This window comes from Notolepis coatsorum (genome assembly GCF_963971535.1).
Source record: "Notolepis coatsorum genome assembly, chromosome: 5".
Lineage (NCBI taxonomy): Eukaryota > Metazoa > Chordata > Actinopteri > Aulopiformes > Paralepididae > Notolepis > Notolepis coatsorum.
The window spans coordinates 67,282,886-67,309,005 of record NC_140169.1 but is presented as its reverse complement, the minus strand read 5'-3'; the positions used below and the strand labels follow the sequence as shown (position 1 = coordinate 67,309,005).

At 42.0% G+C, this 26,120-nt stretch overlaps 1 protein-coding gene across 3 annotated transcripts in view; it reads left to right on the top strand.

The window, feature by feature from the left end:
* The window catches only part of gtf2e1 (general transcription factor IIE, polypeptide 1, alpha), a 40,346-nt gene extending 20,154 nt beyond the window's left edge, over nt 1–20,192 (top strand). For all 3 annotated transcript variants that reach the window (XM_084315060.1, XM_084315059.1, XM_084315058.1), the window contains exons 4-6: nt 15,128–15,329; nt 16,713–16,942; nt 19,433–20,192. In XM_084315060.1, coding sequence (XP_084171186.1) covers nt 15,128–15,329; nt 16,713–16,942; nt 19,433–19,923 — 923 coding nt within the window. In that variant the 3' untranslated portion in view covers nt 19,924–20,192. The remainder of the gene's footprint in view (nt 1–15,127; nt 15,330–16,712; nt 16,943–19,432) is intronic.
* Nucleotides 20,193–26,120: the final 5,928 nt, after the last annotated feature.

Here is a 26,120-nt window from a genome sequence, read left to right as displayed (position 1 = left end):
TATCTTTTTTTTCTTCTTTTTACATGTTTTGGCCTTAAATAGTTTCAAAATATCTGTCATTTCTGAAAATAAGTCACAAAAGTTAAAAAAAATTATAGCGATCATATTTATTTGGATTTTTAACTGTAGCGTGTGTAGGGACGAAATGCCAATGGATTTAACTTTATTCGTGTAGAGTTCCGTGTTCCTTCGCTCTCCATGTTCAATGTAGAGGGTTCTGTTGCTTCGTCATCAGTGTTGTTCAATGTAGAGGGTTCTGTTTCTTTGTCACCATGGCTCATATCTTATCATATGTATTTATCCACACAAAGAACGCCTGATCCGTTTTGTTTCTTTTATGTGAATAGTTTATTTTTACAATAAGTGAACCAAACTTCTCCTCCATTACAAACACCCCAAACATACCCAGCTGTGACACACCCCTTTCACCCCTGTGCGCATTGACAGCTGACCGATGACAGCTGACAGCTAGATATACGTGCTCGGCTTCCCGCCACTGCGTCATACCGTCATGTCTTTACGTACTGCAAGTACAAGAACAAAACACAATACCGTACTTTTCGAACTATAAGCCGCGGCTTTTTTCCCCATTTTTCGACCCTGCGGCTTATATAACTGTGCGGTTTATATGTGGACAAAACCCGAAAATCGAAATATTGCTTTTTTTACTGCATTGAAATGTTATTTATCTGTTCCCTTATTTGCTAAACTTAATACAACTTGTAAATGAGTTAATGTTATTTGTCCGACAGTATTGTGTCCCAATGGGAGTCATTCTCTGTAGAGGTGGGAACTTAAAGCTCAATATAAGAACGGCCATGCACCACCACTCACAGAATCGAGAAAGAGCAATCAATCTGTCAATCCTTTCCGTGTCCAGGCCGGGTGAGGTTTCCCGTGTTGAGTCAAATTAAGCCGCAGGCTCCACTCCTTACATATGGTAATTAAACATTAAAACACATGCGGCTTATAGTCCAGTGCGGCTTATATATGTACGCATCATTCAATTTAGCTGCTGCGGCTTATAGTCAGGTGCGGCTTATAGTGCGAAAAGTACGGTACTTAGAATAGAGTTGCACCACATTTCCAATACAACACATGTCTATGAACGTCTAGGCTACTCACTACAAAACATAACAACCATAACATGTGATTATCCATTTTCAACATATGAGAACATATATCTCAACAATTCGCATTGCGCCTTATAAATAGCCTCACAGGAATGATCCCAGATCATTCCGATATAACACTCATATTCACCACGGTATAAAACAGGAACGTATTGATGGAAAAATTATTTCTTTATGGCATATTGAACGGAAGGTTCATACTGTCAATTGACAATGATATTGGATCCATAGCTATAATATAAAATATAGGTTTAGCTCTACAAACAACGACGCACAGTGAATTTGTAATGGAAAGCTGGCCTGACAACAGTGTTAATACATTCTGTGCCAAAAACAAAAAATTATGTGTTTTGCTCGACAAGCGTTTACGTTTTTGGATCGCTTGATCTTTTTACTTTGATCCCCGCTCTACAGACTTGCCCGGAGCCATCTGCATCACTGTGGCACATTCACATACACTAGAACTGCAATGCCGATCGACTATCACCAGGTGGCAGTATCGTCCGTGTCTGAACTGCAATGGATTAGGGTTGATACACAGCCTCACTTTTTTTTCCCCCTTGGTAGTGGCCCCTCCTCCAGCTGGAACAGAAATTCACATTGATCGCCTCGAAATTCCGTTGCCTAAGCGTACCGTAATTCCTCTAATAGTAACCCCGGCTTGTATTTGTTTCAACTGTAGCGGGTACCAGGCTTGTATTAGGAGGAGGCATGTATAAGAGAGAGGCCTATATTTTTTATTTTCAAACGGATCATAATGAATAAATCAACATTTTGTGTCAGTTTGAACCCAGTAAAATGTACTGGGTTCATTTATTGAAACAAAGTACTGTATGAAATAGTAAACAGTGCAATTACAGGTGGTCACTGGTCATTTCAACGTTTTCAAAGTGAAAGCAAGTAACTAGCTCAGTATATTAGTAACCCGGCTTGTATTAGGAGGTCGGCTTATAATTGCTTAGCTCAAGAGCGCACCCGGCCATTAATAGAGACCCGGCTTGTATTTGAATACCGGTTACTATTAGAGGAATTACGGTATTTGACCATCGAAACGTGTATAGACATATACACTGGTAATCACAATGGCGATGCAATCACTTGGAATTATTCTTCTTGGAATACCTTCTGGCTAAGGTAAGGTACATTCTATGTCTATTTTACAGAATCTGAAAACGTGATTTTCTAACGATCACAGTTCTGTGTTTCACCGGATGAAAAACATGCTCGGCAAACACGATCACAGTTTTGAGTTAAAACGACCCCCCGATTTTGTGAAGGTACATATATACCTGTCATATACCTTTTTGATTTGGGAGTATTTGGGGTTTCAGGGGATCAGCCAGAACGGTTTGGGCTTATTGCACATAACATGTTTTATCTCGTGATCTATGAAAAAAGACTGGATTATCTTGGAAATGTGCGATGTTTAGCGTGTAATAAACTACAAACTACAGCGTGTGAAAACAAACTATTATTCCCATTTTGCACTACAAGTAATGTTTGTCAAAATGAACCACACCATGTCTCTACAGCTATAATACAGAACACAAACATAGTGAAACGAATGCGGAAACGACTATCAAGCTGGCAATCTAGGTAGAGCCATATGAAATCCATTAAATTTTTTTCCAAATTCCATTTAATTTCTTTCCAAATTCATTTTTTTTGTTTTAATATTTCAGAATTCTGTATTTTGCTTTGTACGCTCATTTTACCATCATAAATAGTGTCTAATAAGTGCGAATGAATAAATTTAATAAGATATAACAGTCCATTTAATGTTTATTTTTTTGTATTTTATTTTTTTATAATTTTTTAAACAAACGCATAAACAAATCACATTTTAGTTAATTGTCTTATATAGGATATACCCTTAATACCTGTTATCTAAAAACCTACACACATATGCTCCAGCTCGTACCCCCCCCCCCTTCCGGACCCCCCATTGGATAATCCATCCATTTTCCCTCGCTCCTAAGTCCTAACCAGACATTACCATTATATGCTAGCTTTTATTTTCTCCACCACTTCTAACCACTGTCATTTTGGATTCATTGAGACCCAAAATTCTTGCTGTAGATATTTCTTGATAGATCACATCGAGATATGTAATAATTAGGGCTGTCAGTTTATCGCGTTAATTAGATTAATTAATTACACAGCAAATTATCGCGTTATGAAAATTAACTCAAAATGAATTACAATTTTTTTTTATCTCATTCATTCCATGAGAATGTAGAATACACATTTACAGACTTTTTTTTAATATGGTCCATTTGCATGTTCTTGGTATCTGATTCTAGGGACATCTATGAATCTCAGGGAATGTATTCCCAGTGTCAGAAATACTGTGGGCTAGATCCACAAAGAATGGATTGCACGGTGCAAGTTGCACCCTTATTTACAATTCATTATGAATTGAAAATGGGGGACCCTGATGTAAACAAGACGAAAGTCTTTCTCTGGTCTGCATGCCCTTAACAATTGTGTGTATTGAGCCGTACTGTATTGTACCCATTCTGCAATCTGTTAATAACATTTTCATTCAATCAATCAATCTGCGCTGTGATTGATTGAATGAAAATCTTATTTTGAGTCAATTGTAATGAACCAAATGAGAATATAATTTTTTGACTGTGAATAACACCATGCTCAAATTGACCAGACCTGAAAAATCTAAGCAAATTAATAGATGGAAGATGATTAAACAGAAGGTTTTGTAGATACAGTACTGAATTCTGCCATCTGGACACATGCAATTTGAAATATGATTATAGAATATAGAATATCAGGCATAAAATGGTTATGCGATTAAAATGAGATTAATTAGATTAATTAATGACAAATCCTGTAATTAATTAGATTAATATTTTTAATCACCTGACAGCACTAGTAATAATCCAGACCTTTCGGCACATTTTTTCCGGTTGGAACCATCGTGATGCTATCAGCTTTTTAGCCACTGTGATACCCGATAAAACCAATCTCTTTAGCTGTGGATGTACTGCACACTCAAAAACATCATTCAGCAGTAGTAGAGAGGGGTGTACAGGTATATTCCAAGTTAAGAGATTTGATAGTTGCTGGGTCACCTCTTTCCAGAATATCTTAACTGGTGGGCAGTCCCAGTACATAAATGTCCCCTTGTCCCCATTTGTACATAAGGAGCATTTGGAGTCTTGTATAAGATCCATTTTTTTCAGTCTTATAGGAGTCAAGTATGTCCTGTGAATATAGTTAAGATTGATTTGTTGATGGTCCGGGTTCCTTGATGTGAGTCGAATATTTGCCCAGACTTCTTGCCAATCAAAATCACTTTCCAGGTCTGGTATATCCCTCCTCCAGACGGAGTCTAGGTGGAGGGTTTCATATGAGGACGTTAATAATTGATGATAAAAATCTGAAAAACAAAACCTCTTGATGTCTCTCTTTCATAGAAGAATTTGTGGTATCTGTGGTGTACAATTGGTATATTTAATGGAACACCGTGAGCCTTCAAACATGCCAATAACTGTGCGTAAAAATAATATGTGGACTTGGTGAGATAAATTGCGTAATTCATTGAAACTAAAAAAACCCTGTTTGTTGAAAACGTCTTCTAATGAGTGTATGCCTTGCTTTTCCCATCTAGGGAATCTTATAGGTTGTTTTCCTATCAAGAGTGCATTGTTATTGAATAAGGGAGACGGGAGTATGATTATGCCATTTATGTAGGGTAGAATATATTTTTTGTGTTTCGCGCCATATCCGGATCGCATGAGTGATTATGGGGCCAAATTTCCGTTTGCATTGCTTAATTGGTAATTTGGTGTATACTATGCCCTTCAGCTTATGTGGAGCTACTATATTTTCTTCTGAATTTCTCCAGGATACTAATGCTTGGGGATCAAACCATGTTGTTAGTGGTCTTAAAGTGTACGCCTTAAAGTAGTGGTAGAAATCTGGAAATGCCATACCTCCGTCTGCTTTGTTTCTCTGTGCGGTGGATATTTTTATACATGATGGTTTGTTATTCCAAATAAATTTGTATGTGGAGGAGTGTAATTCTTTCCAGTAACCCTTTGGAGGGGGTAACGGTAGCATTGAGCTGAAGAAGTTGATTCTAGGTAGGACGTCCATCTTGATTATTGATATCCGTGCCTGTACTGAGCCATTTAATGTTTTTAAGTGCTGCAACTCAGAAATACAGTTACATTTTACACTATCTTTCAAATAATATTGTGACAAAATAAAAATACACTTCAAGTGTAAACAATAGATACAGTTACTACTGACATTATCACAATGTAAGTAGCCTAGCTATATCTATTCTATTGTGATGAAATATAGTAATGCATAATTTAGGCACCTTTAGTTTATAAAGGACTGTGTACTGACAATAATTTGCATTAAACAAATAGATGGGTGCACCAGATTTAGCAAGAAGCTATCATTTCTAGTCCTATGTACTGTAACGTTAGTAGCTATTTCATCACAATAGTGTCAGTGATTAGCCTCGCCTTCTAGCTGTATCTATTGTGATCACCAGGGATCATCGTTAGAGAGCTGGTGTGTATGGGGCTGCGGCACTGCAGATATACCCTACTCTGTTTTGAAGCACAGTGTTTTTCCCGTGTTCCTGACATGGCTTTTGGAGAGTGATCTTCGCACGTGTTTTGCGAGTCCAGTCCACGGTATGTTGAATGTATGAATTTGCAAAACACCTTATCACCGGTCATATACAAGTCATTAGGATACTGCTCTGCTCTGAATTTAGGGCTTAGTGTGGAATTTCTTCTGACGTTAACATTAACACCGAAGCAGCCAGACGCTTGGATATTGCTGCGTGTTGTGTGTAACACGCTGTAGCGTCCCCGGTCGTGTTTGCTTTGCACCAAACGTTCCATGTTCTTCCGAACACGGAATTTCAGTCCAGATTAGGGCAAATTCTGCAATAGTCCACGTTTACAGTTGATTCCATTTGTATTGGTCAATTCCGCAATTCCGTCCGCGATTCCGTGAACGCGGATTTCATATGGCTCTAATCTAGGGGTATAGATAAGCGATACGCGCGGCACTCAAAAGTGTTAAGCCTGAGTGGTCCGGTACCCGTACAAGATACATTTCACGCCATAAATAGATCAATACAGTCCGTATTAATTAATTTTGCGTTTCTTTTTCAAATGTAGCCAAGAGTAAAGACCCTAAAGGCAGGCATTAAAGCGTTCCGTCTTGAGACGGATTTCCGTCTATTTGATTATATGTATATAATATTTTAATTGATAAATAAAAATTACTTATTTTTTTTACTTTTTATTTTTTTTATATATATATATAAAGTTTGCCAATAGGGATGTTTCAGTAGTATTGGCACTGGTAGTAGTCGTAATAGTAATCCAGTCCAAATAAACTAGTTCAACACAGGCAACCACTTTTGCTTAATTTCTTTGATGGCTCAAATGTATGTTTTGAGCACAAAGATCATCATAGATCTAGCCTCTTAATTTTGCTCTCAAAGTGCACCAGATTGATGCATTTAACTTTAAAACGTAATTTTATTTTTTTTTAATCCGAGGGGGCATGCCCCCGGACCCCTCTGGAGGGGCAGAGGTTCACCCACCACCACAGTCTCACTAAATCCTGTGGGAAACACTGAGGATTCAAGTTGTGGCATAATTGCGAAACGTGTTTAGTCCCTTGTTTGTATGATAACAAGCCTTTTAGTTCATGGTTCAAAGTAATGGGAAAGGGGTGCTATCTCGCCATCAATCAGAAGCTAGCCACAAGACTTGCATTCACGCTCTCCAGCACACAGCCTCCCTGCCTGGCACAACAACCACAACAGTAGGGTCTATAGTCACAGTCAGGACAGTAGGCTCTACAAGTAGGCTCCCTTAAAACGCTAACGCTATTAAAAAAAATACAGTGGAGGTTAAAATAAGAATAGACTTGGCCTGAAAAAAGTTCAGTCAGGAGATATTTTTTTGCTTTAATCCCTGCCCTAAAGGCCTCTACATGCTACAGAGACTGCAACGCAACTGCAACACAACATCAGCACGACTTCAACGCAACATGTTGCAGAGGGTGTTGTAGAGTGTGTTGTGAGGATGTTGCGTACCTCTCCCCAAAATCTAATCTGAACAACCTTGCGTTGATGTTGCGTAGCAGTTGGTTAGCGAATGGGGGCGGGGCTGTCATAGAATAATATTGGTCCCGCAGCGAGGAATACCATCCTCCATTGTTGTAGCCAGCCAGCTGAGCTAGCCTTGATGCTATTCAATGCTCTATCATACCCAACTAATGTTAATGCCATTCAGAATTTATTAACATAGCTACAACAACACACAGTAACGTTAATATAATTACATGCATCATTGTTTACAATGAACGGTGGGGCAGTTCGAAAGGACTGGACACAGACAAGTTGTTAAACGGCAATCAATTAATTTAATATAGCGGGTAGTTCGAGCTGCATTTTCGTGCCTACAACCACAGCCACAGGGATATATCCAGCTTTGACGAGCTCTCTCTCCTCCTGCCGATTAAATTCAGCAGCTCTTCCTCGACCTCGAGTGCCTGTAGCTGCCTGCATTTGCACAAAGGCGTCCATCCCTGCTGCTAACTTAGCTAACGTTAAAACAAACCTAAAGTTACACAAGCAGAATACATCACAAATACTTCTGGTCGGGGGATTTCAAAATAAAAGAGCGATGTCTAAAAGCACCGTAAATACGTTTATTTTGTACATTATCTAACGTTAACACAAACCTAAACAAGTTAGTTTAGGTTTGTGTTAACGTTAGATAATGTACAAAATAAACGTATTTACGGTGCTTTTAGACGTCGCCCTTTTATTTTGAAATCCCCCGACCGGAAGTAAAAAAGTATGCTTCTTTTCTTTTTCTGCTTGTTATCAATGGGTTGGTTGAGAAGGGAAGTTTCATCTATCAGGGAACCTAGCTACAATGTTGCATAGGCTGCACGTCGATGTTGCAGAAGCATAAAGGCAGAGTGTCTGCAACACCGTTGCTTTGTCGATGTTGTGTTGCAGTTGCTTTGAAGTTTCTGTAGCATGCAGAGGCCTTAAGAGAGAAGATACCCAGGGCTTTTGATGGAACTACCCAGCTCACACCAGCCTCTTGTCAAAACTGTTGAAAATATTATTAGGGAAAAAGTCTGACGTTATTTTTGTCATATCTCACAAGTCGAACAAACCTGAATGTTATTATTGCCATAAAATAGAATGTAGTTTGTTTCTTTACTTTTCTGTGAACGTCTCCCTAGATACCTAGGACCTTGGAGAAGTGGAGCAATCTTCCATTTACTTAGGTATGTACTTTTAGGCAAATGTTTTGAAAACATGGCTTAACAGGTTAATTATTTATAAAAAAAAACTAGTCTAATCTCATAAAACATATTTATTAACCTGCCCTAGCCCAATTTTCTGATAATCCGCCTAAAAATACATACCTAAGTAAATGGAAGATTGTTCCACTTCTACAAGGTCCATTTGCATGTTCTTGGTATCTAGGGACATCTATGGATCTCGGGGAATGTATTCCCAGTGTCAGAAATATTGTGTCTGTTACTAGGCTTGAGTAAACTGATGAAACAAAGGAGAATATAAATTATGATTTTTCTTTGCATCTTTGACAGTGAATAACACCATGATAAAAATGTCCAGACATGAAAACTGAGCTCGTTCAGCACCTTCTTGAGATCATGTGTACAAAAAAAAGATTTCATTCACGGTTCTTCAGTGCACGCCTGGAGATACTTAATACAAATTTAACTCTGCCATTTGAAAGAGGAGATTTGGCCCGATCCATAGATGTGCAAGTTGTTTAGTATTAATAGTCGGTCGTAACAGTGTTTAGTATTAACCTGTTCCACCCGTGGAATATTTTTGCCTAAAATATATACCTAGGTAAATGGAATATTGCTCCACTTCTACAAGGACCATTTGCATATTCTTGGTATCTAGGTACATCTATGGACCTCAGGGAATGTATTCAGTGTCAGAAATATTGTGTCTATTACTAGGCTTGCTTAAATTGTGATGAAACAAAGGAGAATATGAATTATGATTTTTCTTAGAATCTTTGACAGTGAATGATAATAATGACCAAATAAAAAAAACTGCCACTGATCTTGTTCAGTACCTTCTTGAGATCATGTGTACAAAAAATCTAAGGAAATTAATAAAGGGATGATGATTAAACAGAAGGTTCTGTAGATACAGTACTGAATTCTCCCATCCGGACCAATGCAATTTGAAATATTATTATAGAATATAGAATATGATGCTTATAAATTACCTTATTATAGCCAATTCGCACTATATATACATATATTATCTTTCAAATGCCCGAGTTCAATTTGGATTTAGTATCACCAGGCGTGCATAAGAACTAGGGATGTCCGATATTATCGGCCTACCGATATTATCGGCCGATATCGGCATTAAAATGTGATATTGGTTGATATCGGTATCGGAAATTAAGAGTTGGACAATATCGGTATATTGGTATTGGTAAAAAAAGCCAATATAGAGCATCCCTAATAAGAACAGATAATGATATCTACTGTAATTTACTGTACCTTTTTATTTTCACCACAGTGCAACCATTTTGAAACTAATTTCAGATCTAATTGTTGCTACATGCTACATTGCTAACAATATGGAGGAGAAACTAACTGCGTTTCAATATTTGTCAAAAACGTTACCTTGTGTGGCTTATTATCCCGAATAATAACAGTTATTGAAATAATTCATTCAGAACGCTGAACTTTGAACCCCCACAGTATCTGACAGGAAGTGTAGTTCGGAATAATTCCAACGCTGATCCACAGCTATGCATCCCCTCGACAAAATGGCCCATGATTCAAATTTTCCAAAATGGTCGCCGTCTTGTAATAGACTTCCTCAAATCGAGAAGTTAAAATCTAATGGCACTTTTAACCTATTGCTAAACTAACGTATTGATGATAATATACATTCTACATGCTTTTGTGACATGTTGGTGATGTTAATACTTGAAAACGTTTGATAAAAAAATCGCAAAAAATATGCAACACTGAAAGATATTGATTTATGACCATATGCCATTTTGGGTCAGTACCGACCCCGTCGGGTGGAACAGGTTAAGAGTCGGTCCTAATAGTGTTTAGTATTAACCTTGTTAGCCCGAGCGGTCCGTCAGCGGAGCGCAAAAATTACATCACGCCATAAATCCATCTCTACAGACTGTATGAATTAATGTTGCGTTTTTTTTCTTCTTCAAATGTAGCCAAGAGTAAAGACCCTAACCCTGTCAAAACAGCAGTCATAGTGTATATTTTCAGTTTGTTTACCAATAGGTTAAACTGTTAAACTGAAATATGAGTTTATAAATATCTCAGCGCATCTCAGAGAGCGAGATGGGGAGAGAGAGAGAACACAAGCTTTGGCAGCTCACTAAAAAGAAGGCGATGGAGGCTGTCACTCCTAGTTTGTTCTTTCCTGTGGATGTCAACAAAACATGTTCTTGGCATCTCCACCTGTCCCATCTCCCCATCCATCCACCTGTCCAGCTCTGTGATCCCCCCCTTCATACACTCCTGTTTACCACTGTGTTACTGACAGTGGGGCAGCCATGATGACAGGCCCTCCTCTTGTTAACCTACCAGAGAGCCGCTGGCCATTTGCTGTCAACAGTCTCTCTTTCTCTCTCATCTCGCTCTCTCTCTCTCTCATCTCGCTCTCTCTCTCGCATTGCTCTCTCTCTCTCTCTCTTGCTCTCTCTCCTCGCTCTCTCTCTCCTCTCTCTCTCTCTCTCCTCTCTCTCATTGCGCTATCTCTCCTCTCTCACGCTCTCTCTCTCTCTTGCTCTTTCTCCTCTCTCTCTCACGCTCTCTCTCTTGCTCTCATCGCTCTCCCTCTCTTCTCCTCTATCTCTATCTATCCTCTATCTATCTCATCACGCTCTCTCCTCTCACTCTCTCCTCTCTCTCTCATCACTCTTGCTCTCTCCTTGCTCTCCCTCTCTCTCGCTCTCTCCTCACTCTCTCTCGCTCTCTCCTCTATCTCTCATCACTTGCTCTATCCTTGCTCTCCCTCTCTCTCGCTCTCTCCTCACTCTCTTGCTCTCTCCTCTCTATCTCTCATCACTTGCTCTCTCCTTGCTCTCGCTCTCTCCTTGCTCTCTCTCCTATCTCTCTCTCTCTCCTCGCTCTCTCCTCTCTTTCTCCTCGCTCTCTCTCTCCTCGCTCTCTATCTCTCTCGTTCCTCTCTCTCTCTCCTAGCTCTCTCCTCTATCTCGTCTCTCTCATCGCTCTTTCATTGCTCTCTCCTTGCTCTCTCCTCGCTCTCTCTCCGCTCTTTCCTCTCTCTCTCCTCGCTCTCTCTCTCCTCTCCTCGCTCTCTCCTCGCTCTCTCTCCTCGCTCTCTCTCTCCTCTCTCTCCTCGCTCTATCTCTCTCTTCTCTTTCCTTTCTCTCTCTCGCCACTCTCTCATTCTCCTATCTCCCATCTCTCCTCTCTCTCTCTCTCTCTCTCTCTCTCTCTCTCTCTCTCTCTCTCTCTCTCTCTCGCTGTGTTCGCAATGTTACAGCCTTTTGTGTCCCTAAAACAAAACCCTGAATGAATTATATGTTTGTAATTGTAACACAGTATACAAATATACAGTTTTCTTTAGTTTTCTTGTTCGCCCAATGGAAAGACACACACACACATGAACACACACGCTAACGTTCTCCCGCAGACTTTCTCACAGCTGATCGGAGAAGGAAAAAAAAGCACTACATACTTTTCGGACTGATCATCTGAGCTCCTCTCCAGTTGAGCTGCTTCAGTGTTTAAATCCAAAATATTGATAAATCCTCTGCCATTTTTCTGTAACATGTCATCTGTTCTCTACTCTTCTTCAGTCTTGGCTTCACCTAAAGTTAAATCCTCTCTACAAGTGAAGACGCCTGCGAACCCCAGCTACTAGGACAGAGAGGCTTAGGCCAGGCATTAAAGCGTTCCGTCTTGAGACTGATTTCCGTCTATTTGATTATATGTATATAATATTTTAATTTATATAAAAAAAAATAAAAAATTACTTTTTTTTTTTTACTTTTATATATATATATATATATATATATATATATATATATATATATATATATATATATATATAAAGTTTGCCAATAGGGATGTTTCAGTAGTATTGGCACTGGTAGTAGTCGTAATAGTAATCCAGTCTATTTTTTTTTCTTCTAAAAAATAAACTAGTTCAACACAGGCAACCACTTTTGCTTAATTTCTTTGATGGCTCAAATGTATGTTTTGAGCACAAAGATCATCATAGATCTAGCCTCTTAATTTTGCTCTCAAAGTGCACCAGATTGATGCATTTAACTTTAAAACGTAATTTTTTTTTTAATCCGAGGGGGCATGCCCCCGGACCCCTCTGGAGGGGCAGAGGTTCACCCACCACCACAGTCTCACTAAATCCTGTGGGAAACACTGAGGATTCAAGTTGTGGCATAATTGCGAAACGTGTTTAGTCCCTTGTTTGTATGATAACAAGCCTTTTAGTTCATGGTTCAAAGTAATGGGAAAGGGGTGCTATCTCGCCATCAATCAGAAGCTAGCCACAAGACTTGCATTCACGCTCTCCAGCACACAGCCTCCCTGCCTGGCACAACAACCACAACAGTAGGGTCTATAGTCACAGTCAGGACAGTAGGCTCTACAAGTAGGCTCCCTTAAAACGCTAACGCTATTAAAAAAAATACAGTGGAGGTTAAAATAAGAATAGACTTGGCCTGAAAAAAGTTCAGTCAGGAGATATTTTTTTGCTTTAATCCCTGGGCTTAGGCTCAGCTTCTTCCCCCAGGCCATCAGAGCCTTGAACAATGAACATTGAGTGCCACAGAACACTGAACTATCCACACACAAGCACACATGAGCACACACACGACACGCACACTGAGCACGCTCACACACTAGCAGCCACTTTAACATGAGCGGGCACACACTCATGCCGCACACAACCACACTTATGGCCAAAAGGAAAGGCCACTTTAAATTAGTATAGCAACAGAAACAGTGTATTGCACTACCAAAGCTACCTAGCATGTCCTATATGCTCTGTAAATAACTATGTACAGATACCGAGATGTCACACCATGTTACCTGTTACCTGTTATTGCACAATGTTGTTTTTATTGGATTCTATTATATGTTGTACCACTGTATTGCACATCGTTGCGGGCAAGACCACCCGCATTTCATTGTATACTTGTATGCCGTGACAAATAAAACTCTTGAATCTTGAGTTGTTAAGGGGGCAGTAGGCAATTAATTTACTCAGTGGATGCCTGAACACAGAATGACACCAGTATCACCGACTACCACGGCAAGTCTGTGTGAGATTCCGTCATAAACGGCATTTATTGGAATATTCTCGAATACACTAGACACGTTGTCATTTGTCGGCCTATTTATGAATAGTTTTCAAATAAACGCTAGATTATCGATAGTATGTGTAATTCTCTAATTTCCTCAACATCACACACAGTGAATACAGCTCTGATTATCCTAAAACTGGTAACAGGATACCACAGACTCCTTACCTTAGATCAGATGTTCTCTAAAAAGATTATTCCAATTCCTGATCGCCATTCCAAATATCAATCACGTTTATTGATTGATTATTGGCTGCTGTAAATATATATTCCACGCTGCTTTCCATCTCGCGATCACTTCCCTCATCATCAGATCCCTCGCCAGCATAATGGAGCCAGTTGGCTCCCCCCACAGGGATCCATCAGTATAATCGAATGGCCTGCAGTTACACAGGGATAGACGATAGAGGGCGGTATTTTCCCATCTGAGCTCCTAGAGCAGGGGTGGGCAATTATTTTTCCCGGGGGGCCGAATGAGCACCTGAAAATATGTTGGGGGGCCGGGCCAAAATTCCAAACTCAATTATGCATAATATACATTTTATTTCTATATAAAAAGCAGTAAATGGCATTGTTTTGACCCCTGGTAAGAGTGTATGTTATTATTTGGCAATTAAAAGGTGAGGTTATAGCTTTCAAAAATATCATTTATTCAAATAGAATTTATTTCCAAAATGATAAACAAAATGTGAAACATTAATAACAAAGGGAATTTTGAGTTTCATATACTATTGAAACAAGGATTTTCTTAGCTTTCTAAAGACATCACATCATCTTATAGCAAAAATAAACAAGACATGTCACTGAACTGTGTAAAGAAAAGTGTCCCAGTTTTGTAGCCTTTTTTACTTTACATGCCTATACTGTGCAAAAAAAAGAAAAAAAAATATCAAGTGTCCCATTTCACTTGTTATATTTCCACATTTTAGTGTTCTTCAGTTCTTTTTTTTCATTCAGTGTGAGAGATCCAGTCTCTGTTGAGCTTTAACAAGTCCATCAAAGTCAGGTTGCATGTCTGAGGTGGAGATGCGAAGCACAGCTGCCAGATGTTCATCAGTGAGAGAGGATCTGTACCTGGACTTGTTAAACGTCATGACTGAGAATGTCTGTTCACATATGTAGGTGGATCCAAAGAGAACCAACATCTTCTGAGCATGTCTCCTAAGCGTATACTGTGCGTGTGAACGTTGACATGAGAAAAAAAAAGCAAAAAATAAATATTAAAAAAAAAAAATGTAATTTTTTTTTAATTTTTTTTTATTATCATGTAATCTTTCGCGGGCCGGTCAGAATCATCCCGCGGGCCGGATCCGGCCCGCGGGCCGTACAATGCCCAGGTCTGTCCTAGAGGGTCTGCTGTACCAACGGGAGACTCGGTTGATGAAATATGAATTCAGATCGCAATAAAAAGACAATTCGCGTCGTCGGCACTCAACGGGGGGCATGATAAGACGACAATACACGTCGCTGGCACTCAAAGTGTTAAGTACAGTAGCCTATTTGAAAATGATTTTGGTCAGTCATGCACATCCCTAATACGAACCTCTCCTTAACACTCTTCCTTCCCTCCTCCTCCCTCAGGGACATTCCGCTGCACCTACTGCCAGAACGAGGTGGAGGAGGATGAGTCAGTGGTGCCCAAGAAGGACGCCAGGACGATGGTGGCGCGCTTCAACGAGCAGATCGAGCCCATCTACGTGCTGCTGCGCGAGACTGAGGACGTCAACCTGTCGCACGACCTGCTGGAGCCCGAGCCTGGCGAGATCCCGGCCCTCAAACAGAGGTTCGGTGACGCTGTAGCGGCAACAGCTGCTGCTACTTAACTAGTGTGCCAACCATACCATGGTCTTCTGGGGGGGGGGGGGGGGGGGCGGCAGGGTCAGCGGCGCTGCGCGAGGACTTTACTGTGCCGCTTGCTACGCACATATTGAAATACACATGCTCAGATTAGCCCCTCTGATCCAACACTAAAAGACACGAGACAAGCGCAGCTGCGCATGGAACCAGCGCACAATAACCATACCATAGAACATTTATAAATGAGCAATGAGGATAATAATACAGTTACTGTAATTAGGAAAAGCAGGTCTTACCTTAAAAAAGAAGCAGATGTTTTGTTTTTTCTTCTGATAAAACGTAGGTGAAGTTTGATTTGTGCCTGCAGCGCCGCCACGCTCCGATGGTAATGGCAAGAATAGCATCTATTATGGCGAATTAGTGAGCAATCATGAATCATACATTTTGTAATTTTACGCATTATACACGGTGATGACAATATAGAACATTTAGAAAAATAGAAATGCATGGCAAAAATAGCATTTATTGTCAGTAAATTTCACAAATCATGTTTTCAGGGGAGCTGATGTCTCATTAAGTGGAGCTATGGCTCCCCTAGCTCCCCCGTGGTCCGCACCCTGTACTTAACTAGTTTGTTTATACCAAGGTAGAGATTTGTTTAGTGCTGCACCTGTACCCTCTGTGAACATTTATTTGCTGCGAAGGACAAAGATATTCTCTTTTTTATTGATCTTTTGCAGCCAAATCACTCTTATGTAACTTCCACACTGGTTACATAGCCATGGGGGAATCAAGCAGTAATTACATTTCCTACTGTTGTTTTTACTCGGTGTTGGTAATGATTTTCTGTCCTCTACAGAATCTATTTGATATGGGTTCCTGTTCTGGAAACGGCACCAGGGTACTCCCCCTGTATTCATCTTTTACAACCAAATCACGCCATATTTCCTCCACTAGTATACAGCCGTGAGGAACCAGGCAGGGCATACTCCTGGCACCTTGTTAGTTTTCCTAAAACTTTGATATTTTTTTTCCTTTATTACTGAGCTGCTGCTGCTGCTTATCGATAATAATCCTACAAGGCATCTCAGGTCCTCTGACCAGGGCCTCTTGGTCGAAGCTAAAATCAAAAGATGATTTACTTCTGCAGTTGGTGCCTCTAGATCCGCCTGCCCATTAGTAACGTATCGGCCTATTAAGTCCGATTTCCATAAAGCCTACTCACAGGTGTTTTCTTAATCTGTTATAATGTTTCTGTATTTTTCTTTTTTATTTTGATCTTATCTGTTGCAGAGCACTTTTATGACTTAATCGTATTGAAAGACACTTATTTCTGCGTGTGTCCCCCCCCCCCCCCCCCCCCCCCCAGCCGTGAGCGCGCTGCAGCCGCCGCAGGACTCACCGGCCCCCACCGTGAGGCCTGGTCCACCAGGGCCTCCTCGTACGCCGATCTCTACACCCAGAACGTGGTCATCAGCATGGAGGAGCAGGACGACCACCGCAAGCAGGTCAACGAGGGGAAGCCCACCAAGGAGAGGCCCGTCTGGCTGACTCAGAGCACCGTGCAGGGGGCGTACGCCGAGCCCGAGGTCCAGAACCGTGAGTAGTGCACTCTTCACTCTACAGCAGGGGTCTGGAACCTTTTTGATATCAAGTGCCATTTTAAGATGTTCTTGTTAATGAATGAATGAATGAAAAACTGGACTTTGCAGAAGTCTTTATTTGTAGCACATTGCTACATCATCATGCAGCGTACACACTCACATTCGGGATGGGCGAAACATAGGACACACACAGACATGCATTTTTTGGGTCACCGTTGAAATGTCCTCTCTGCGCTTGACCCATCCTGTCGTCCTTCCCCAGCCGGGAAGCAGACCAAGTACTCCTGTCCATCTTCGTCAGGGACGCGACATCGTTCTGTTCTGCATGTTTTTCCATTGGGTTTATCTCTTTTTCTGGAGGGGAAACCCTTGCGAGCACGGGGGGAGAACATGCAAACTCCACACAGAAAGGCCCGGAAGATACCCCACTGGTGTAACTGGCAACCTGGTCCCCAAGGACCTTCTTGCTGTGAGGCGATAGTGTTAACCACTACACCACCGTGCCGCCATATCAACATCAACTGGCTGACATGGGGTCTGTTATTCTTGGTTTTATTGTATCTTTGTTTGGAAGCCATCTCTTAGTATGCTCGCTTTTCCCACACCTGGACACGGCACGTTTGATGGATTCAGCCTTGTCTACCTTATCCTTGATGGATTAAGCCTTGTCTACCTTATCCTTGATGGATTAAGCCTTGTCTACCTTATCCTTGTTCTCAACATTCGGCAAGTTAAAGTGTTCAAGACATAAAGTCCACACAGCACCGTCCTTGTGAAACCCACTCTGCTGTCCACGAGGGCTGGGATGCCTGAACCTTTCCTTTACCTTTCTTAGCTAGCGGGCCTGCTCCCATGCCCGTGTCGGCTTCAAAATTGTGACCGCAGAATTTGTGATCATTCGTTGCTCTCTGAGACTCTCGGGTAATCAGCCCTCGCAGTTTTTCCTTCAGCAAATCTCTTGCATCAATATTGTGCTGTCAGAACAGTCTTTATGTTTGCAGGTTAAATATTTAATATGTTCGCTATGGCCCAGTTGATACATCTAGTGATCTATGCAGGAAAACATTATTTTGGAATTTTAAAATGATGGTTAGGGAAGAGACCAAGAGAGAAGAATGCCAGACCGAGGCCGACCCTCGATTGTATGAATGGAACCGCGTCCTTGCAACCGGTGCACGTTTTCAGCTGTCCACGGTTGAGGAATGCGGAAAGTATGTCTTTATTCCAGGCAAGGCCCACACTCCTGGTGAATTTTTTTTTATATAGCATTTTTATCCAAAGCGCCTTACAATCTTGTTCCTCACATTGACGCATGCATTCACACACCGATGGCAGAGGCAACCACATACGTTTCCAACCTGCTTATCGGGAGCAGTTAGGGGTTAAGTGTCTACATGCTGCCCGGGAGGAGCGGGAATCGTACCAGGAACCTCTGGATTACCAGAGAACTGCTCTATCTCCTGAGCCACTATCGCCCCATAGGATAGGGTCAGGAAGAATTTGCCCAGGATACCATTTTATTTCACTTCTCTCTGGAATGGGGTCTCTCTTTAGCATGTACCCCTTTTTCGGGGCAAGCGCTCGGCTCCCCTTCACTGCAGCCACTCCATCGAATTGAGGCGACCACGGGCCGAAGTGATCTTTCCCCCTTCCAGAGGCCACTCCATCAGGAGGCTCCATCAAAGGCTATGGGACATTTCTTCCACCTTTTTGGAGGCAAGAGCTAATGAAAGGTCCCCTTCCTTCATCCTCTTCCCTGCCGAGTGCACCTGCCCGGGAGCACACAGCTCCAAGTGCCTCCTCCCCAAGCGGCCAGCCACAGGATGTTGCAACTTTGCATGAATACATTTCAGTTTCGATTAAGACTTATTTCCTGTGTCTGTGTGATCGTTGCTGTGAGCCGAACTAGTGGATCGATTTTGACTTTAATCGAATGAATTAAACTTGATCGACTGCGATATTGACGCATTCCCTTTTGACTGCCTGCTCCTCTGTATCAAATCAAGTGCTCCTCATTCCTCAAGCTACATTGTCTGACCAATGTTAATACTATTCAGGTGAGAGGAGTGGCTGGGGGGTATTGTTCACGCCCAGCCCAAAACCGGCAGAAGTGTTCAAATCTGGGCAGTTTGAGAGCAGTTTTCTCTGCTTTAATCTTCTAGAAAAGTCTAGTCTTACTAGATTCAAATGAGCACACCTTCTTCAAACATTCTCAGATCTCAACGTATGACACATCATTAGAAAGCGTCCATTCTGTACTTTCACAATTTGTAAAAATCTGGAAATTGAAAATGGAGACATGTGGCATCAATCGCTGGTCAGGGTCACATATTGTAAAGCGCTTTGGATAAAAGCTGTTATATAAAATGCACCATTTACCATAAATACACCATAAACATTTGTTTCCCCAGTCTCACATGATAATAAGTCATTGAATAAAATATCTAATGAAAGGCGACGCCTCTTTTTCTCTCCTCCCCCACAGCCGGAGACGGCGCGGCGGGCGCCCAGGACGGCCTGGCCGGCGCCGGCCAATCGGACGAGAACGAGGAAGTGATGCGCGCCCTCCTCATTCACGAGAAGAGGGGGGGCGCGGTGGCCGGGCCCACCGGGGGGGGAGGAGTCGGCGGCGGAGGCGTGGGCATCGCCGCCTCCAGAGCGCTCACGTCCTCGTCCACCAGCGCAGCCAACAACGCCAGCGACTCCGACAGCGACACCAGCGAGTCGGACGAGGACTCCCCCGCCATGGCCCCCGCTCTGGCCGCCTCCTCCCAGCGCCGGCCGGGGGACATGGAGGAAGACGAGGACGAGGAGATGGAGGAGGTGGGGGATGAGCCCATGGTCCAGGTGGGGGGTAAGGCCTTCTCCTACAGGGAGGTCAGCCAGAGGCCGGAGCTGGTGGAGCAGATGAGCCCGCAGGAGAAGGAGGCTTACATCGAGCTGGGCCAGAACCTCTACCAGGACATGTACTTCTGAAGGAGGCTTACATCGAGCTGGGCCAGAACCTCTACCAGGACATGTACTTCTGAAGGAGGCCTACATCGAGCTGGGCCAGAACCTCTACCAGGACATGTACTTCTGAAGGAGGCTTACATCGAGCTGGGCCAGAACCTCTACCAGGACATGTACTTCTGAATGGACACGTTCACAGCTGTATACACACACACGCACACACACACACACATATACACACACACAGGGCCGCCTGGGAGAAATGCGAGGCCCTGTGCGAGATTTAAACGCAAGGCCCCCCCCCCCCCCCCCCCCCAAAAGGTAATTTTTTTTTTTTTTTTTTTTTTTTCATACAGTCAACATATTCTTAAATAATAGCGCTGCCCGAGGCTAGGCATGATACAGTCAACATATAGCAAGAGAGAGAGCGAGAGAGAGCTCCCGTTCTACAGTCAATATACAGTGTTATCGCTGCACAGACCCGGCAATGCCCCTGACCCTCCACCAGAGCAAGGCCAGAGAGAGAGAGAGAGAGACACATTGGAAAGAAACAACCCAAAACCAGAGCAAATTGAAATGCTATTTGGCCCTAAACAGAGAGTACACAGTGGCAGAATACCTGAGCACTGTGTCTGACCCAATACTAAGAAGATCCTTGACTAGGTACAGACTCAGCGAGCACAGCCTAGCCATCGAGAAAGGCCGCCATAGGCAGACCTGGCTCCCAAGCGAAGACAGACCCACTGCACACAAGATGAGGTGGAAACCGAGCTCCACTTCTTAACAACCTGCCCACTATACCAAGACATATACTTCCCACAAATTGCAAACACCCAAAGAGACTTTGAAAACATCGACAATAACTCAAAACTCCCATACCTACTGGGAGAAATACAAGAATGTGAAATAAAGCCCATTTGAATTGAAGAGAGAGAGATAGATAGAGCATGTCTGTGTGTGTTAGAAAGAGAGAGATAGAGAGAGCGCATGTCTGTTTGTGTGTGTGTTAGAGAGAGAGCATGTATATGTGTGTTAGAAACGGAGAGAAATATATAGAGAGAGAGCATGTCATTTTGTGTGTTAGAGAGAGATATAGAGCATGTCTGTGTGTGTTAGAAAGAGAGAGAGAGCATGTGTGTTAGAGAGAGAGAGCATGTCTGTGTGTGTGTGTGTTAGAGAGAGAGCATGTATGAGAGAGATAAGCAAAGATGAGCCCCTAAAGGATATTCAACTTTTAATGGAAGAACAAAACAGAAGGAAAAGATAACTTCACAAAGGCAACATGAATATACATAGATCCAAAAGGACAAAGATCAACACTTAAATCCAAAGAGAAGAGGGTCTATACCAGAGAAAACAAAGTCGCAAGGAGCCAATGGCCGACATCAGCTAAATAGGCTAACTGCAAATAGAGTAGCCAGGTACTGACACCAGGCCACACACCGTTAGCTACTACAACAGCTAGCCGGCCCGTTTGGCTCAATATAACGTTAGCTAGCCGGCCCGCTTTGGCTCAATATAACATTAGCTACAACAGCTAGCCGGCCCGTTTGGCTCCCGAGAGAGAGAGAGAGAGAGAGATATATCCACGGCGGGAATAGAATAGAGTGCATTAAAAACTCACCAAATGTCCAAGAGGATGGAGACAACCGCGTGGAGTTGACGAAGTTCATCTGCCGAATGACCGTCCTCTTCATCTTGGCATAACAATGCTGCACGCGCTCTCTCTAGGTTAGCTAACGCTAGTTAGCCTTTAGCTAAGCTAGCTACTAGCCGACATCATCATGGCTATCCCGACTGAACCACACGTTAGCACTCGATATTATAACGTAGCTAAAGCTAACTAGCTGTCCCTGCCTTTAGATAAGCAGACATGGCTAGCCTGACTGAACTGTCTAACATGCAACAACTTTCATCTTCAGTCCATCTGCCGAATGACCGTCCTCTTCCTCTTGGCTGGCATAACTAAGCATAACCTCCAAAGCTGCACGCGCGAAATAGTCAAACGCAGCTGATGCACGCCGGCGTACACATGATGTAACCCCTCCCTTCGTTGAAATCAATAGTATGTCTGCTGCAGAGCCCCAGAGCTCCAATAGTGAGTGTCTGCTGCAGAGCCGCAGAGCCAGGAACAAGTCACACACATTCTACAAACGTGTCTAATGTGAAATATATAAGCATATAAGCAAAACTAGATTTTAGGTCTGTGATGAAAAAGGGCCTCGCGGGAAGGGGGGCCTCGCAAATAATTGTTTTTTTTTTTTTTTTTTTTTTTGCGGCCCCCCTTCCCGCTCGCACACCCCCTGAGGCGGCCCTGCACACACACATACACACACACACACACACATACATACACATACATACACGCACACACACACATTCACAGATATATACACACACACACACACATTCACAGATATATATACACACACACACACGCACACACACATACATTCACAGATATATACACACACACGCATTCACAGATATATATACACAAACACACACACACACACATACATTCACAGATATATACACACATACGTATTGCAAACTGAAACTTTTGGGTCGGTGAACGTTGACGATGGATTCTCAAACACACGCTCGCCCAGTAGATTCTCTTTCGCTCTCTCGCTCGCCCAGGTAGATTCTCTTTCGCTCTCTGTCTCTCTCTCTCGCCCAGGTAGATTATCTTTCGCTCTCTGTCTCTCTCTCTCTCTCGCTCGCCCAGGTAGATTCTCTTTCGCTCTCTGTCTCCCAAGATTTCAAGGCTAAGACAACATTCAAAGAATAGTGCGTTTTTTTCTCTTTCTCTTTCTCTCTCTCGCTTTCTCTCTCTCTCGCTCTCTATCTCTCTCGCTCTCTCTCGCTCTCTCTCGCTCTCTATCTTTCTCTCTGTCTCGGCCTCTCTCCTCCCTCGTGCTCTCTCTGTCTCTCTCTATATATATCTCGCTCTCTCGCTCTCTCTCTCCTGGTATTCAGATCCCACATAATTTCCGACAGTGTTTCTCTTCTGGCTCCAAGTATTTTATTGTGACAGTGTTTCTCTTCTGGCTGCAAGTATTTTATTGTATTAGTATTTGTTTAATTTCAGGTGTTAATTAAAGGGGAATACCACACATTTTAGAATCCAATGTATATTATTCCTGTGGCCCAATCTCACTGAGAAAATAGTATAAATAAAGTACTAATTGGCCACAGGAAAAAAGGTATACATAAAGTACATTATGTTATAGCCGTAAGTAATATATTTACAATTGTATTGAAAATGTAACGTGTACGTATTACAAATAAGTACATATACTGTGTTTCTTTACTTTTTATGTTTTCAGAAACATTTTAAGTTCCCCTGCTGGGGATCTTACCCTAACCTTAACCATAGATTTATGTCTTAACCATAACCGTTAAACGAATGTTAAAACTAACCTCAACTCTAACTATAATCATAGTTAGATAGTGGTGAGAGAACTCGCCGGCTGCGACTGCAAAGAATTTTGTTTAAAGGGGAACTCCAACATTTTGGGAAATTAGCTTATTTAACATCTTCCCTGGAGTTAGACAAGAAGATACATACCTTTTTTGTCTCTGTGCGTACATTTTAGCTTTGGGAATAGACGCTCCGTTAGCATAGCTTAGCTTCATCACTGGAAGTGGGGGAGGGTTAGAGCCTTACAGTGCCTTACAGTGTATTGCAAGGTCTGACATTGACCAAACTTGATATGCATGACCTTGGTGGGCTCTAGGTCAACTCCTGAAAAGGGGGTCAATGTCAGACTTTGCAATCAAAAGTTAGGGGGCTAATAACCCTTGCCATAATTTCAGTGCGCCCCTAACTTTTGATTGCAAGGTCTGACATTGACCCCCTTTTCAGGAGTTGACCTAGAGCCCACCAAGGTCATGCATATCAAGTTTGGTCAATGTCAGACCTTGCAATACACTGTAAGGCTCTAACCCTCCCCCACTTCCAGTGATGAAGCTAAGCTATGCTAACGGAGCGTCTATTCCCAAAGCTAAAATGCACGCACAGAGACAAAAAAGGTATGTATCTTCTTGTCTAACTCCAGGGAAGATGTTAAATAAGCTAGTTTCCCAAAATGTTGGAGTTCCCCTTTAACTCCTGGTTGCTGTGTTTGCTTTGAACCTTTGTCGATGCAATACGTAGATAATATTACTTATGGCTACTATAACATCATTTACATTATGTACCTTTTGTCCTCTGGTCGATTAGTACTTTATTTACATTTTCTGATGAGACCATGTTGCTGTGGCCTTGTGGCAGTACAGTGAATATGTGTGATCATGCACCACTCTTCTAAATAAACCATCCATGTCAAATCTGGGGCTGCTCCATAGAAAATGTATGAAAATAACATGTTTGTGTGAGCTCTTGCATCCAAATAACATGTTTGTATGAGCTCTTACAAATAACATGTTTGTGTGAGCTTTTACATCCAAATAACATGTTTGTGTGAGCTCTTACATCCAAATAACATGTTTGTGTGAGCTCTTACATCCAAATAACATGTTTGTGTGAGCTTTTACATCCAGATAACATGTTTGTGTGAGCTCTTTCATCCAGATAACATGTTTGTGTGAGCTCTTACATCCAAATAACATGTTTGTGTGAGCTCTTACATCTAAATAACATGTTTGTGAGCTTTTACATCCAGATAACATGTTTGTGTGAGCTATTACATCCAAATAACATGTTTGTGTGAGCTCTTACATCCAAATAGCATGTTTGTGTGAGCTCTTACATCCAAATAACATGTTTGTATGAGCTCTTACATCCAAATAGCATGTTTGTGTGAGCTCTTACATCCAAATAACATGTTTGTGTGAGCTCTTACATCCAAATAGCATGTTTGTGTGAGCTCTTGCATCCAAATAACATGTTTGTGTGAGCTCTTACATCCAAATAACATGTTTGTGTGAGCTTTTACATCCAAATAACATGTGTGTAACATGTTTGTGAGCTTTTACATCCAAATAACATGTTTGTGAGCTTTTACATCCAAATAACATGTTTGTGTGAGCTTTTACATCCAGATAATATGTTTGTATGAGCTCTTACATCCAAATAGCATGTTTGTGTGAGCTTTTACATCCAGATAACATGTTTGTGTGAGCTTTTACATCCAAATTAGGTTTAAATTCTGGTTCAGACCTACTACCAATGCTAGAATATAAACCTCATTTGGGTGCAAGATCTCGCACAGAACAGCCCCATTGAGACGATATGTGAATTCATAACACGAGTGGTATTACTCCTTTAGTCCCCTCTGGGTTCTGGGTGAATCTTCACACTGTGAAACATACTATACTCTCCTCTCCGGTCAGCTTCACAGCGTGGCGTTATTATGTAGTTATGATTTCATATAAGTTACACCTGGGTTAGGGATCAATTCCCATCAATTCAGGAGGTACTGTACATTCTGAAAAGGTTTTCATCATGAAAAGGCTCCTATTGACAAGTAGATGAGAATGAATGTTTTATCAGGAAGTAAACAGGAATTAATATTTTGAATTGATTTTTAACACTTTGAATGCCGACGACGAGAATTGTCGTCTTATCATGCCCCCCGTTGAGTGCCGACGACGCCATTTGTCGTTTGATTTTTTTATTAGCGATCTGAATTCATATTTCAGCAACCGAGTCTCCCGTTGGTACAGCAGCCCCTCCAGGAGCTCCGATGGGAAAAAACCGCCCCCTATCGTCTATCCCTGTGTAACTGCAGGTCAGTCGATTATACTGGGAGATCCCTGTGGGATCTGTAGAGGTGGAGCCAATGGACCTGTCTCAAAACCCTGCCCTCTTTTCTTGATCCTCCAATCACAGCTGTCGCTTACCTCTGACTTCCTCGTACAAACAAAGTTTGTACGAGGAAGTCCGAGGTAAGCGACAGCTGTGATTGGAGGATCAAGAAAAGGGGCAGGGTTTGAGATAGGTCTATTGGCTCCATTATGCTGGCGAGCCATCTCATGATGAGGGATCTGATCGCGAGACGGAAAGCAGCCTGGAATATATATTTACAGCAGCCAATAATCAATCAATAAATGCGATCGATATTTGGAATGGCGATCAGGAATTGGAATAATCTCTTTGGAGAACATCTGATCTAAGGTAAGGAGTCTATGTTACCAGTCTTGGGGTAATCGGAGCTGTATTCACTGAGATAACAGCGTGTGCCCTATGTGTGTGTGTGATCTTGAGGAAACGA